At 33.1% G+C, this 13,350-nt stretch overlaps 1 protein-coding gene across 3 annotated transcripts in view; it reads right to left on the reverse strand.

Annotated features, from left to right (window-relative positions):
- Nucleotides 1-13,350, reverse strand: part of LOC140445872 (testisin-like) — a 169,969-nt gene that overhangs the window by 60,007 nt on the left and 96,612 nt on the right. For all 3 annotated transcript variants that reach the window (XM_072538277.1, XM_072538275.1, XM_072538276.1), the window contains exon 6: nucleotides 4,813-5,004. In XM_072538277.1, the coding sequence (XP_072394378.1) occupies nucleotides 4,813-5,004 (192 nt within the window). The remainder of the gene's footprint in view (nucleotides 1-4,812; nucleotides 5,005-13,350) is intronic.

Below are 13,350 nucleotides of genomic sequence, written 5' to 3' on the forward strand. Positions count from 1 at the left end.
TTGCACGACTATGTCGTTCAGGGAATCCACAAACTCAGACTAACGAACAGGAAGTACCTGTATTAGTTAGTAATCGGCACAACAATGTACGGTCGACTTCCCAAGTTGACATCCCACTTTCCACATTTTCATCCAATTGCCCTAATTTTAATCTAGAGATAGAGTCGGACATTGATAGCTAGGGTACGGTTGGAAGATTGTTGATTATTCTTAAACTATTTATAATTTATCATGTTTGAATTTTACTATGTTATGTAATACTTATATGTAAACTTTGAGTATTGACACTTGGGCCAGATTGCCCGATTCCGCAGTATGTCCAATATCAAATCTTCAGAATTCATATCCGAAATTGGACAGTATAATTTTATCACCCAGTAGACCGAATGAATCTATTTGTTATTAAATACACACACGTAGTTAATTAGGTTACATACACATTTGGTCAATTATCAATAATAATTTGGACATCAGTCAAAAGTACTGACAAAGTTAAACAATTTACATAAATTAAATACACATATCACGCTAGGTACGCGAAAATATTGACCCAATTAGAATTTATATAAAACTAATATCTCTTGACTAGAGAAGCATTCAATCAATATTCACTCAACGAACTTGATAGTCTTCAACGATCAACTTCATCAGTCTCTACTCAAAGTAATCCCGGGTCAACACCCATAGTGTACGTCTCAACAATAAACTCTGCTACTATTATTTGATGTTTCCATTAGAACAGAACGAACATCTTCACTGAGCCAACGAAGGGATTTTGTTCACCTATAATGTACTAGTTCCAGTGTTTTTAATAAAAAAATTCCAGCATTATTCACTAAAAGTGGATTATATTCAAAACTAATTTTTGTAACTTAACACCTTCTTCCATTTGGCCCTTCAACTGATAGAAACATTTTAATATTCACATGTATCGCTTATGTTTAAAGTTTTTATAATAAAACGTGAAATTCTCAAATACTACACTAATTTATTAGCAATAGCTTTAAAAAATTTTAATCAATTTGAAAAAAGCTGTTTATACCTGCACTTTGGTAGATATGAATTCATATTGTAGCTTGTAAATTGTATAATTTGTAATTATTATTTTTGTTTGTACATTTTTTGTCCTATGTACGCCATGGCTAATGTAAGTAAGGTTAATTACGAGAGCGTTTGCAATTAAAACGAATAAGCATTGGTAGATGGTGTGTAAAGGGGTAGTGAAGCGCAATACATGATGTCGTATCCTGTTAAAATCACTTAGCCTCTCCTACTCGATTCCTATCTTCACCTCCAAGCTGGTACACACCGGTAACCTGAGCAACCCCACTGGAGACTGGGTAGCCAACCCCAATGGAAGGTGGGGTCAGGGCAGACGAAGAAGGGAGCCTTGGTCCTCCGATGAAAAGGGGGTTAAGCGAAGGGTTAACAACACTTCCTTGTAGAACTCAATTGTTGCGAATACAATGGCTAATGAAACAAACGGACGGATCTCACAACGACGAACTCAGCACAGAAAAATGGACATGATTATGGATTTAAAATTTGGAACCTGGAACGTGCGAACCTTCTTAAAGGCAGGAGCTATGATAAGTATGGCAGAAGAACTTGAAAAATACGGAGTTGAAATATTGGCACTGCAGGAAATTAGATGGAAGAGCCAGGGAGAAATTCATAAGAATAAATTCTCACTATACTACTCCGGAAATGAAATGAGACAAGGTGAAAGAGGAGTAGGGTTTATGGTAACCAAAAAACTGCGGAAAGCCATTATCGCATTTATACCAATATCAGATAGAATTTGCACCATAAGATTTAAAGGTAAATTTCATAACGTGACAATGGTTAATGTATATGTACCGACGGAAGAGGCTGATGAAGAAGACGTTGAAAGATTCTACGGAGAACTACAGGATGTATGTGATAAAATCCAAAGACACGATGCAGTTATAACGTTAGGCGATTTTAATGCTAAACTGGGGAAAGAAGAAACGTTTGCAAATATATTTGGGAAACACAGTTTGCACACTGAAACCAGTCAAAATGGACTCAGGGTGGCACAGTTCGCAGCAGCAAATAATTACGTAGTTGTCAGTACTAACTTTCAGAGAAAAGATATCCATAAAGGAACATGGAAAATACCAGGAACTAACGAAACCAATCAAATTGACCATATACTCATCTCAAAAAGATGGGCAACAGACATAACTAATGTCAGAACGTATCGCGGGGCGAACTCTGACTCAGATCACTATCTTGTAGGGGCAAAATTACGGCAGAAAATAGCGACAGTAGCAAAAGGGAAAAATATTCAAATCAAAAAATGGAATGTCGAATAATTCAAAAGCGCAACAAAAAGACAAGATTACAGAAATGCTCTCCAAATAAAACTCAACCGAACTAGAGAGGAAGATACTGCAGAGGAGGAATGGAGACAATTAAAAACAATTATAACGGAGTCAGCAGAGGAAACTGTCGGAAAAGCCAAAAGGCAAAGAAATGCGGATTGGTATGATGATGAATGCAGAACTGCAGTAGAGGAAAAAAGGCAAGCTAGGCTTAACCAACTTCAAAGAAACACAAGAAATAGCAGTGAGATTTATAACGAAAAAAGAATACAAGCGACTAGAATATGCAGAAGAAAGAAAAGAGAGGCTATGAAAAAACAAGTACAAGAAATCGTAAAGCATAACAACAGACGCGAAAGCAGAAAATTCTATCAATGCATAAAAAAAAGCACACAGTCATTTAGACCAAAACTAACGATATGCAAAGACAAGGACGGAGAACTACTAACAGAGAAGCAAAAAATTATAATGAGATGGAAACAATATTTCGAAGAAAATCTAAATGCAGACAACGAAAATGATCAGAACGAGACAATATATTATACGGCGGAGCTGCACATCGAAAATCCAAGTTATGAAGAAGTAGTTCAGATAATAAATAAACTAAAAAATAATAAAGCACCAGGAACGGACGGAATTTCGGCAGAATTATTAAAGCATGGAGGATCCGAACTCTGGGAAAGAATCCATTACCTAATAACATTAATATGGACGAAGGAGCAAATGCCAGAGGAATAGACAGTTGGCCTCATACAGCCAATATATAAAAAAGGAGATAAGAGGGAATGCCAGAATTATAGGCCAATTACATTGCTAAATGTAATATACAAAATTCTTTCTGGTATCTACAATAGATTATTAGAATACTCCGAAAATATAATTGGTGATTATCAAAATGGATTCAGACCAAATAGAGCCACTACAGATAACATATTCATACTAAGAACGATACAAGAAAAAGCTTATGAATACGACATAGACCTATATAATATGTATATAGACTTTAAACAAGCTTTTGATAGTGTGAAAAGAGACAAAATGCTGGAAGACCTTTGTAATCTAGGTATACCTAAGAAATACATTAGCCTCATAAAAATGACATTGCAGGGTTCAAAAGCCGCAGTCAGAGTAGATGGAGAACTGACTCCCTTGTTTAACATCAACATGGGAGTAAGACAGGGAGATGCCCTATCAACCATGCTATTTAACCTAGTTCTTGAGGCAGTCATCAGAAAAACCAATATAACCGGCCATATAAAGACCAAATCAGTACAAATTACTGCATATGCAGACGATGTAGCCATCATTAGTAGGAATAAGCCACGACTAATGGAAGTGTTCAAACAAATTGATCCTGAAGCAAGAAAAAGAGGTCTCAAAATAAACGAAGCAAAAACGAAGTATATGACAGTCAAAAGAATAACTGACAATGAAAATAATATCACAATAGACAACTATACTATCGAACGAGTGGATGCCTTTACATATCTCGGCACAGAAATCAATCAGAATAACTCCGTAAGTAGCGAAATTAATGCACGTATTTCCAGCGGGAATCGTACATACTATGCTAATAAAAGATTGATGACATCGAAATTATTAGACAAAAGAACCAAAATGACTATCTACAGAACACTGATTAGACCCGTAGTAACCTATGGATGTGAAACTTGGGTAACGACGAAAAAAGATGAAGCCCAACTCAGGACATTCGAGAGAAAAATACTGAGGAAAGTATATGGCCCGGTACAAGAGGAAGATGGCATATGGAGAATCAGGAGAAACGACGAGGTTAATGAGTTAAATGAAGGTTATGACATTGTAAGATTTGTGAAAAGTCAAAGACTGTCATGGCTGGGACATGTGCAGAGACAAAACGATGCAAAAACAACAAAGAAAATGTTACAATGGAAGCCCATAGGAAGGCGAAAAAAAGGAAGGCCCAGAATGAGATGGTTGGATGACGTGGAAGACGACCTGAAAACAATGAACATAAGACAATGGAGAAGAAGGGCACAAGAGAGATCTGAATGGAAGGACATAGCCAGACAGGCAAAGACCCATCCAGGGTTATGATGCCAAAAGAAGAAGAAAAAGAAGCATTGGTAGAAGAAAAATAAATGTGGAAATCATTACGTTTATAAATTCTAACTAATATTTAGTTTTGTGATTCCCTAAGAGTTCTTTGAAGCGTATCGGTGTTAATACCAACTTGCGAATTAATATCAAGTAGGTCAAATATAATAAACATAATTTGCGTAAAAAATTTTTCATTGTGCTAGATTTTGGCATTTTTGATTGTGGAGCATACCTCGAAGTGTTTATGGTTAGGCAATTTTCAGTTTATCTCTGTTGCTTTTAGTGCTGTTTCACTGTTTGGATATCCTGAAGACAAATTGAATTTTGCCATACAATATAATGTATAATGTTATTTTATGACTAAATCATGTAGATTATTGCTTACCCATTAAAATTATAGCGATATTCCCACCGTCCCTCCAAACTTTGTCAAAAGTGAGAGGTATATCCACTTGCCTAGCTCTTCTGGTGACGGCTCCATTACTGTTCCAGTGGTCTAAGTTATTGGTACCCATTACTAAGAGTATTTCTTCGGCTCTTCTTAGATAAGATTTATCGACCACAAGACACTCTGCAGCTAAAAACAAAATAAAAAGAAATTATTTTTTTGTATGTTGTAAAAACACGCTGACCAAAATTGGCTGAATACAATTCATACGAAGGATTGCAGATTAAGATAGGGGCAAACTCATAAAAAGTAAATTAGCAGCATACTATCGCATCTGATTTACTAAGAGGAAGAAGAGAAGGAGAAATTGGTTTTTATCGATCCTTGTAGGTACTTAGTAGTCTTTCCATATTTTAAAGATATCATGAGATTTTTTTGCTCCATTTTTATGTATCCCAAGCAATTTTTTCTTTTTTTACTTTTTTCTTAATTCATTTTGATCCAATATTTATTTTTCTTTTATTTTTCAGTTTAGTCAAGCCACAGAATTTTAGTTTTGTGTTTACAATATTATTTTTTATAGTCTATATTTTCTTTTAAATAGTATGCAATTTTTTTGTTGATACGTTTTTTTAAATTTTTTATTTAATTTTGTTTATTGCTATGCTATAATATTTAGCTTCCTTTTTTTATTTACTTTATTGAGGTGAATTTCGACATACCACATGTAACGGTTGCATCTCGAGATGATGATCTGTGTGTTCCAGAATGCTCCTGATTTAGCGACCGGCTGATACGATCAAGGCGCTGATCAAACCGAAAATAGAGGTGGACTATTCCAGATTATTCTAATACATAATAACTTGTATATATAAGCAGCGCTGTTATTATGAGTTAGGTTTAGTTGATAAGATATTATCGTGCTGTAAACTTAAATAAATATCTTTATATAAATTAGAACCGCTCGTTTTATTGAAACACGCTACAGTTGGTGTCACGGTGTGAGATAATTGAAGTAATTTAAAAATAAATTCAGCAGTGACTCTTGAAAAAGACTTTTGAACTTTATTCGTTAGTAATATCCGCGTAGTTCGGTAGTGATCTTTGTAAGAAATAACATCATAGTAAAAAAAGTACGTGTGTGCCTGACCAAAGATGTGGCTTGCAGAACTTTCAGTAAAACAGTTGCGGAAGCAACTAGAAGAACGCGATGAAGACTGCAACGTGTCCAAGAAGATCCTCCAAGAACGACTTAATAATGTTCTTAACAACAAGAATTCGATTAACTACCGTATTACTGTTAGGTTGTTATTAGTGAGCTTCAAGTAGATAAGCAATTTTTATAACGAAAATAAAAATTTTTAAAAACTAATTAGTGAATATTGTTTTTGTGAATGCTGAATGTAGGAAGCAGCAAGTGAAACTATTATTAATCTAAATATGTAAGTTTGTTTTTATTATAAGCACTTTCATTTGGGAACGAATATTGCTTATACATTAAACTAAAGTTACAAAAACTGACAGTACTTAAAAAACACCAATAAAAATTAGTATTTGTAACTGTATTTCTTAAACTATTTGGTGGATAATGAGCAATTCCGACAATGACATCTCAAACACAGTCTTGTTAGATAAACTTCGAGCAGAAATCAGTAAACAATCTGCAGACTTAAAAAAATCTATATTACAAAAAATCAAAGATGAAACACGAACACTGGCCAACAAAATATATAAGAAAGTAAAGTATCTTGAAGAAAAACATAATACAGTGCTTGACAAATGTATACAGTTAGACAGGCAAATGAGAAAAAATATTATACTGATATATGGATTAATTACTATTTGAATGGGAATAAGTCACAATTAAAGGTTAAAATACGTTTATTCACGTTTCAATTTCCACTTCGGAAATCGTTCTCAAAATACAAACATTAGTAAATTAAACAAATTTAGTTTTTTGTTACTTAGTGAAAAATTCTTCTAATAATTTAATTTTATCTGACTCATCTATATTGACAATTCAGACATATATTATACATTTTAAAGTAGACGACTTTAAAATGATATTGCCAATATTGTTGAGTTGCGTTCCTGGTACGACTTTACTTATAAGATAGTTCATTCGATTACATGAAATCAACTTTTAGTTGAGAATATCCGTCAGAAAAGATCATAACATGTAATTCGTCTTTAAAAAGACAAATACATGCCATGATGACAGTAAAATTCTCCTGTTAGTGATTCCATAGTAAATTATGAGGGAAAAACCAGGAAAAAAACCTCATAATACTGCATTTAGTTTACCTTCAATAAACACCAAATTCCGATTTTATATGTTTGTTATTTAAAAAACATAAATGATGTATTCTCTATATGTTACTGACTTACCAATACTGACTAGCATAATTAGAGCCACTTCTTTGATTTTCCTCTTTTTACCATCCGTTTCTTTTATGACTATATTTGAATCATTCCATTGAATCCTATGTTCATTATCTCATGCGTGTTTACATATTTGAGATCTATCAAATTCTCTATTTTTAATATAGGATTGATGTTAACTTATTCTAACATTTAATGGCCTTGATGCTTCACCTAAATAAAACTAATCGCATTCACAACGTATTTTATAAATGCAATTCCTTGTCCTTTCTTGTTCATTGTTAGGTTTGGTTTTGGACAAAATAGATCTCAACGTGTTTGTTGTTTTAAATGTTGTTGAAATGTTGAATTTATTTCCTATCCTTTTAAGCTTTTCCGATAATCCTTTTATGTATGGTATTGTTATTTTCCTCGTATTATTCCGTGTATATGCTGTAGGATCTCGTTCTTCTCATTTAGATAGTATCTCATTTAAATAGTAATTAATTTAAAATGCCACAAGAAAATAGCTTCAGAACTGATATATGGAATAGAAAAACCTGAAAACGGAGATATAATTTTTTTTTATTTAAAGGCAGCCGCCTCTATTAGTAGATGGAGTTAATGTAAACAATAATGATTACAAATAACAAATAAATAACATACTTATATGTGGTTCAATATGTTACAGTCTCTTAAAAATTTCACAATATTTTCACTGGTACACTCACTAAAAATATCTCTTATAACTGATGGAATTTTATTAGTTAGTCCATCAGCGCTATATTTGGGGCACTCCGTTAATACGTGTTTCACTGTTAACGGCACGTCACAACTCGTACATTTTGATTAGGGTTCCTTCTTCATGAGATATTCGTGTGTGAGTTTGCTGTATCCTAATCTGAGTCTGGTTAATACAACCTGAAGGAAACGGCTAGGGACGTTGTTACTCCATCGTCCAAAATTTGGTTTAATTTTTTTTTACTTTGAGGATTTTTCTTCCCAACATTTAGTCCAATTACATATCAGCTTTTGTTTAAAGTACAGATTGAGATCTTCTGCCAATGGTTTTATTATCGGTCTGATATTTGGGAAATTTGCTATTTCTCGATCATTTTTTTAGAGCTAGTTCGTTTCCTTTAATGCCTATATGTGATGGTACCCACACGAAGACTAATGTTTTGTTTTCCAGCTGCTGCATCTTGTTTTTAATTAATTTAGCAATCGGGTTGTAGGTGTACATTTTTGACAGTATATGGAGGGAATTGATTGAGTCAGTTATAATAAGGAATTTATCTGGTTTGACTGTTGTATGTGATTTACAGCTCTGTTTATTGCATACATTTCTCCAGTTATCACAGTGGATTCTGTGGGCAATTTGAAACTTTTTATTATGTCTCTTATAACAAATGATGATCCTACACCAGAAGTTGTTTTAGATGCATCTGTGTAAACTTGGATATATTTGGGAAAGAAGAAAGTATTCTATTATAATTGCTTATAAATATTTCTGGATCAGTTTCAGATTTATGATATGATGATAGTTCTAAATTTAAAGTAGGCAAAGGTATTAACCAGAGAGGTGGCGTGTTTACGTTTGCTGAATGTGTTGAGGGAAAGTTAAAAATTTCAATAGAGTTTAAAATGTTTTTGATCCTTAATTGAAATGGTAAATGTGTTCTTATATTGATATTTGATAATGATGACTAAGTAAGAAAAGGGTTGTCAGGTTGTAGTGATGATTGTTTTGAAGCGTAATATAGACGTAGTAATTTCCGTCGTTCATGTAATGATGGCTCTCCAAGTTCCCACTCGAGGCTTGCAACAGGAGTTGTTCTATAAGCTCCGGAGATTATGCGTAAAGATTTTTAAATTTGACTTTGACGTCGAAGAATATGCAATGCATTCGTAGTAAAATTTTGATCAGATTAGGCTTTTATACAACAGTAATAATGTATCTCCGTCAGCACCCCATTGTTTGTTGGCTAAACATTTAAGAAGATTTATACCATTTAAAATGTTAGTGTTTGTGGACAAACATGACTGTAGACGAATTATTCCACGTTGCAAAAGACAGAGAAGCTTTTAAAATGTGGTCGCCAACCTCCGTTAATGGGGACGGCATAGGAAGAAGAAGATACCATTTTGACATATCGCCAATTTTTTAATACGTGGTTTCCAAATATTTTATCCCTGTACTTCGTTTCAAAAACTTTGTGCCGAATTTAAAGGCAGATATGTTAGTGTAAATAAGCTTTTTGGAAAAATAATATATTGCGTCGTGTCAGCTGAAAAATAGAATCCACTCCTATTAGACTAACTTCCGATTTTATTTAATTCTTCTTGTAAAAGTTTGACCATCAAGTTAATATTTTTTCCTTTGATAAACATTATCATATCATCAGCATATAATCTAGCCTATGCAGGTGTATTTAAATTAAAAATTTTTAATAGCCATTGCTATTAAAAAAAGTGTAGGGCTAATTACAGATCCTTGTGGTGTTCCATTGTCTTGAGACTTAATACTAGAAAGTTTTCCATTACTACGTACTGAAAATTTGCGATAATTTAGAAGGTTATTCAAAAATGCCAACATGTTTCCTCGAATTCCCCAAGTCTACAGCTTTGTTAATATTCTGTGGCACCATGCTAAGTCAAATGCTTTGTGGATGTCAAAGTAAACAGCTATGCATTTCTGTTTGTTACAGAAGGCTTCATTAATTTGACTTTCTAGATGTAAAACATTGTCTATAGTAGATCTCAAAGGACGAAATCCAGCTTGTTCCGGTATAAGTAAATTGTCATGTTCCAAATTCCACATAAGTTTATTATTTATTATTTTCTCTAGGAGGTTTCCAAGTAGAACATGTAAGTGATATTGGCCTATATGATTCTGCTGCTGTAGCCGGTTTGTTAGGTTTTAGTATAGGGATGACAATAGCTTGTCTCCATAAGTCAGGAAATTTTTGTTTACACCAGATTGTATTAAAAAGATTCAATAGGAAGTCTAAAGCTAAGTCTGGGTAACTGTTTTAAGAATATTGCGGGTATATCATCTGGACCTGGTGATGTGTCTTTTAAAATTTGGATTATTTCTAATAGTTCTGTTTAATTAATTGGAGTATTTATATTATCGTTATTGGCTATAATTTCTATTGGATTTGCCTCTTCTTCTTCCCGATATCGTAAAAAAGTATTGCTGTAATTTTCATTTTTTTGTAGATTCTTGTCTGTATGTTTCAGCTTATTCTTCTACAATTTTTTTGTTTTCATTAATTAGGTTTCCATTTCGTTCTAGGTATTTTATTCCATTTTGTGTATTGACGCCAGATATTTTCTTAACATTTTTCCATGCTGATGACATGTTTGTATTCCTGTTAATACTTTTAACGTGTTTTTTCCAAGACTCCTTTTTAGATCTGGTAGTAATTAATTTTGCATATGCCCTTTTTTTCTTTAGCTTTTTCAAGTTCTAATTGGTTTTATGTCTTTTAAAAGTATTTAAAGCTTTTTTACTTTGTTTTTTGTTATATACTTTGTTTTTCCCATTGCAGTTGTGGCGGCTTCAGTGATTAAGTTATTAAACAATTTTAAAGTTAAGGTTATGTCTTATTCAATTATAGGGATATTCGATATTTCTTCAGTTATTTTTATTTTAAAAATGTTTCAGTTGGCTTGCTTAATTTTCCACTTTTGCAAAGGATTGGTTTCTGTTGTGGGGTTGGAAATTTTTGTTACTATTATTGGATAATGATCACTTCCATATAAATCGTCTACGGTTTGCCATGTGTGATTTAGTTTCATCGATAAGTCAGAAATAGACAAGTCAATAGCTGAAAACTTTCCAGTAACTGTGTCGAAACGAGTTTTAGCTCCGTCGTTCATTATTGTTAAATTCAGGCTATTGATTACGTTTGCTAATAACTTTAATATAAATGTTACATATGTTCATTTTTTGATTAGTACCTATTGTTACTGTTACTGCTATTGCTTCTAAGTTTGTATTAACTGTGATTCTTTTTACTTGTAAATTAGTTTTAGCATATATCGCAACACCGCCTCTAGCATGATCTGTCTCTCTATTTTGATAGTAAACAGTATATGACTTCAAGTTATACGCATTGTTGTCTTTAAAATTAGTTTCTTGAAGACATATAATATAAGGTGAATATTTCCTAATAAGTACCTCAAATAAGGGTAGGTGAGTGTGAAAACTGTTTAAATTCCACTGTAAAATATTATTATACATGAATTGTATTTTTATTTAAATAATTAGTTTTGAGATATATCACTGTCTAAGTCAGATGAACCAACATGTTCGAGTAGTTGTTTAGTTAATTTTTTACTTAATCTAGTACATTTAATTTTCATATTTACCTTCTTAAGGAATATATTATAACCTTTTGAGACGGGCTGAATGACTAAAGTCTATGCCACCAAAAAAAAAATAAAAAAAAAATTTTCATATTTCGATCTTCAGCCTGATAATGTATTTTATTTATCATTTCTATAAGATATGGAATATGTAGGGTATAGTCTTTAGCAATGCTTAATGCATCACTACTACCGTGAGTGTTCTCTAACAGATCAGTGAATTGTTGACTATCGAGTGGGAACTTGGGATTGTGATTGTCAATAATATTGATTATCTTTTGGGACAATTCTCAAAATTCTAGAGAGTTTGTCTTTCGACTTCAACTTTTTTTTGGAACTTTTGGAATAGGTGTTGGAAAGTAAGATTTTGTTTCTGAGGAATTAGTAATATCTGGTGTATCTTCTGGGCTAGGTGTTGCAATTTCACATCAATTTCGTTTCGAGGTCGTAGGTTTAGTTATCAGAGTTGTTGAACTTCAAAAGAAGTGGGTATGTCGGGATTGGGCTCATTAAATGTAGGAATAATTGGTGTTTGTTTGCATATCATTTCAGGGTTAGTAGTATTTGATATAGACTAACTTAAATTATTGCTGTCTGAGGAATGGTTTAGAGAGGAACTTTGTTGTTGTGATCTAGTATATGAAGAAGTTAAAGCTTGGAGTTGGGGGCCGGCATATTGAGATGCAAAATGACCTGGTTGCTTGTACTTATAGTATCATGGATCTGTTGTAATAATATGCGATATTTTAAGTTATCATGATTAATTTCTAATGTATGGGGAATTTGGAAACTATTTTCTGGAGGAGATATGTACACCTGCCTTCGAAAACTAAGTATGTGACTATACGCTGGATCGGTTGCTCCAATTCGTAAGAATGTAATGGGTGACTTTAGCTGTAATCCAATAGTTTTTAACTTGGTTTAAAACAAATTACATAGATCAAGATATGAGAAATATGGAAATACGTGCTTGGCGGAGGAAGGCGATGGATAGCGACGACTAAAGAGAAATTCTTGAGGAGACTAGGACCCACACAGGGTTATAAAGCCAAAATGATGATGATTAAAATAAATTATATGCAATTGTGGGACTTACGTTGGATAGAACAAGTCTTTGTGACGGGGTAACTAGCTTTCTTACTGGTGTTGCCAGTATTACATTGCCGGTATTACTATTCATTTTGGTCGTTTTCGATTTTTCAGTTTCATCAATTCGGCTGAGTACGGATCTGTTTTATTTAAAAGTTGACGAGTAACCAGATTTTGATAATTGCTCTTTTGTGTAACATTAGAGTGTAACATTAATGTACACTTACAGCGTTTCACGTTAACAAAATAATATAGATTTGGCGCACGACGAAAAAATTTAAAATATCATTGGCGGCGAGAGTGTTACTAGCAAGCACAATTTACCTTAGCTACGCCCAAGAATTCATCACAGAAAGAAGAGGCTACCCAACAACAAAACCTTAACCTCATAACTACACTGACTGAAAAACTGACAAAGGAATCAGATACTGATAAAATTAAATCAGAAAAAAAGATTTCGGAAAGAAAAATATTATAGACCTTAAAGAAGTACTAAGAGAAGTGGAGAAGAATAAAAACGAACATAGACACGAAGAAGGAAAAAAGCCAAAATCAAGACACAACTCTACTTTAGGTACCAAAGAAAGAGTTACTACTCGGCAGCAAAGCAGTAAGTGGTAGAAATTTGTAAGACAATTATTTTTTCTTAGGTATTTCACTATCAAATATTTTTAGTTGTTGTTATAGTATGGATCCATACATTCGTGATGT

This window comes from Diabrotica undecimpunctata, chromosome 7 (genome assembly GCF_040954645.1).
Source record: "Diabrotica undecimpunctata isolate CICGRU chromosome 7, icDiaUnde3, whole genome shotgun sequence".
In the NCBI taxonomy this organism is placed as follows: Eukaryota; Metazoa; Arthropoda; class Insecta; order Coleoptera; family Chrysomelidae; genus Diabrotica; species Diabrotica undecimpunctata.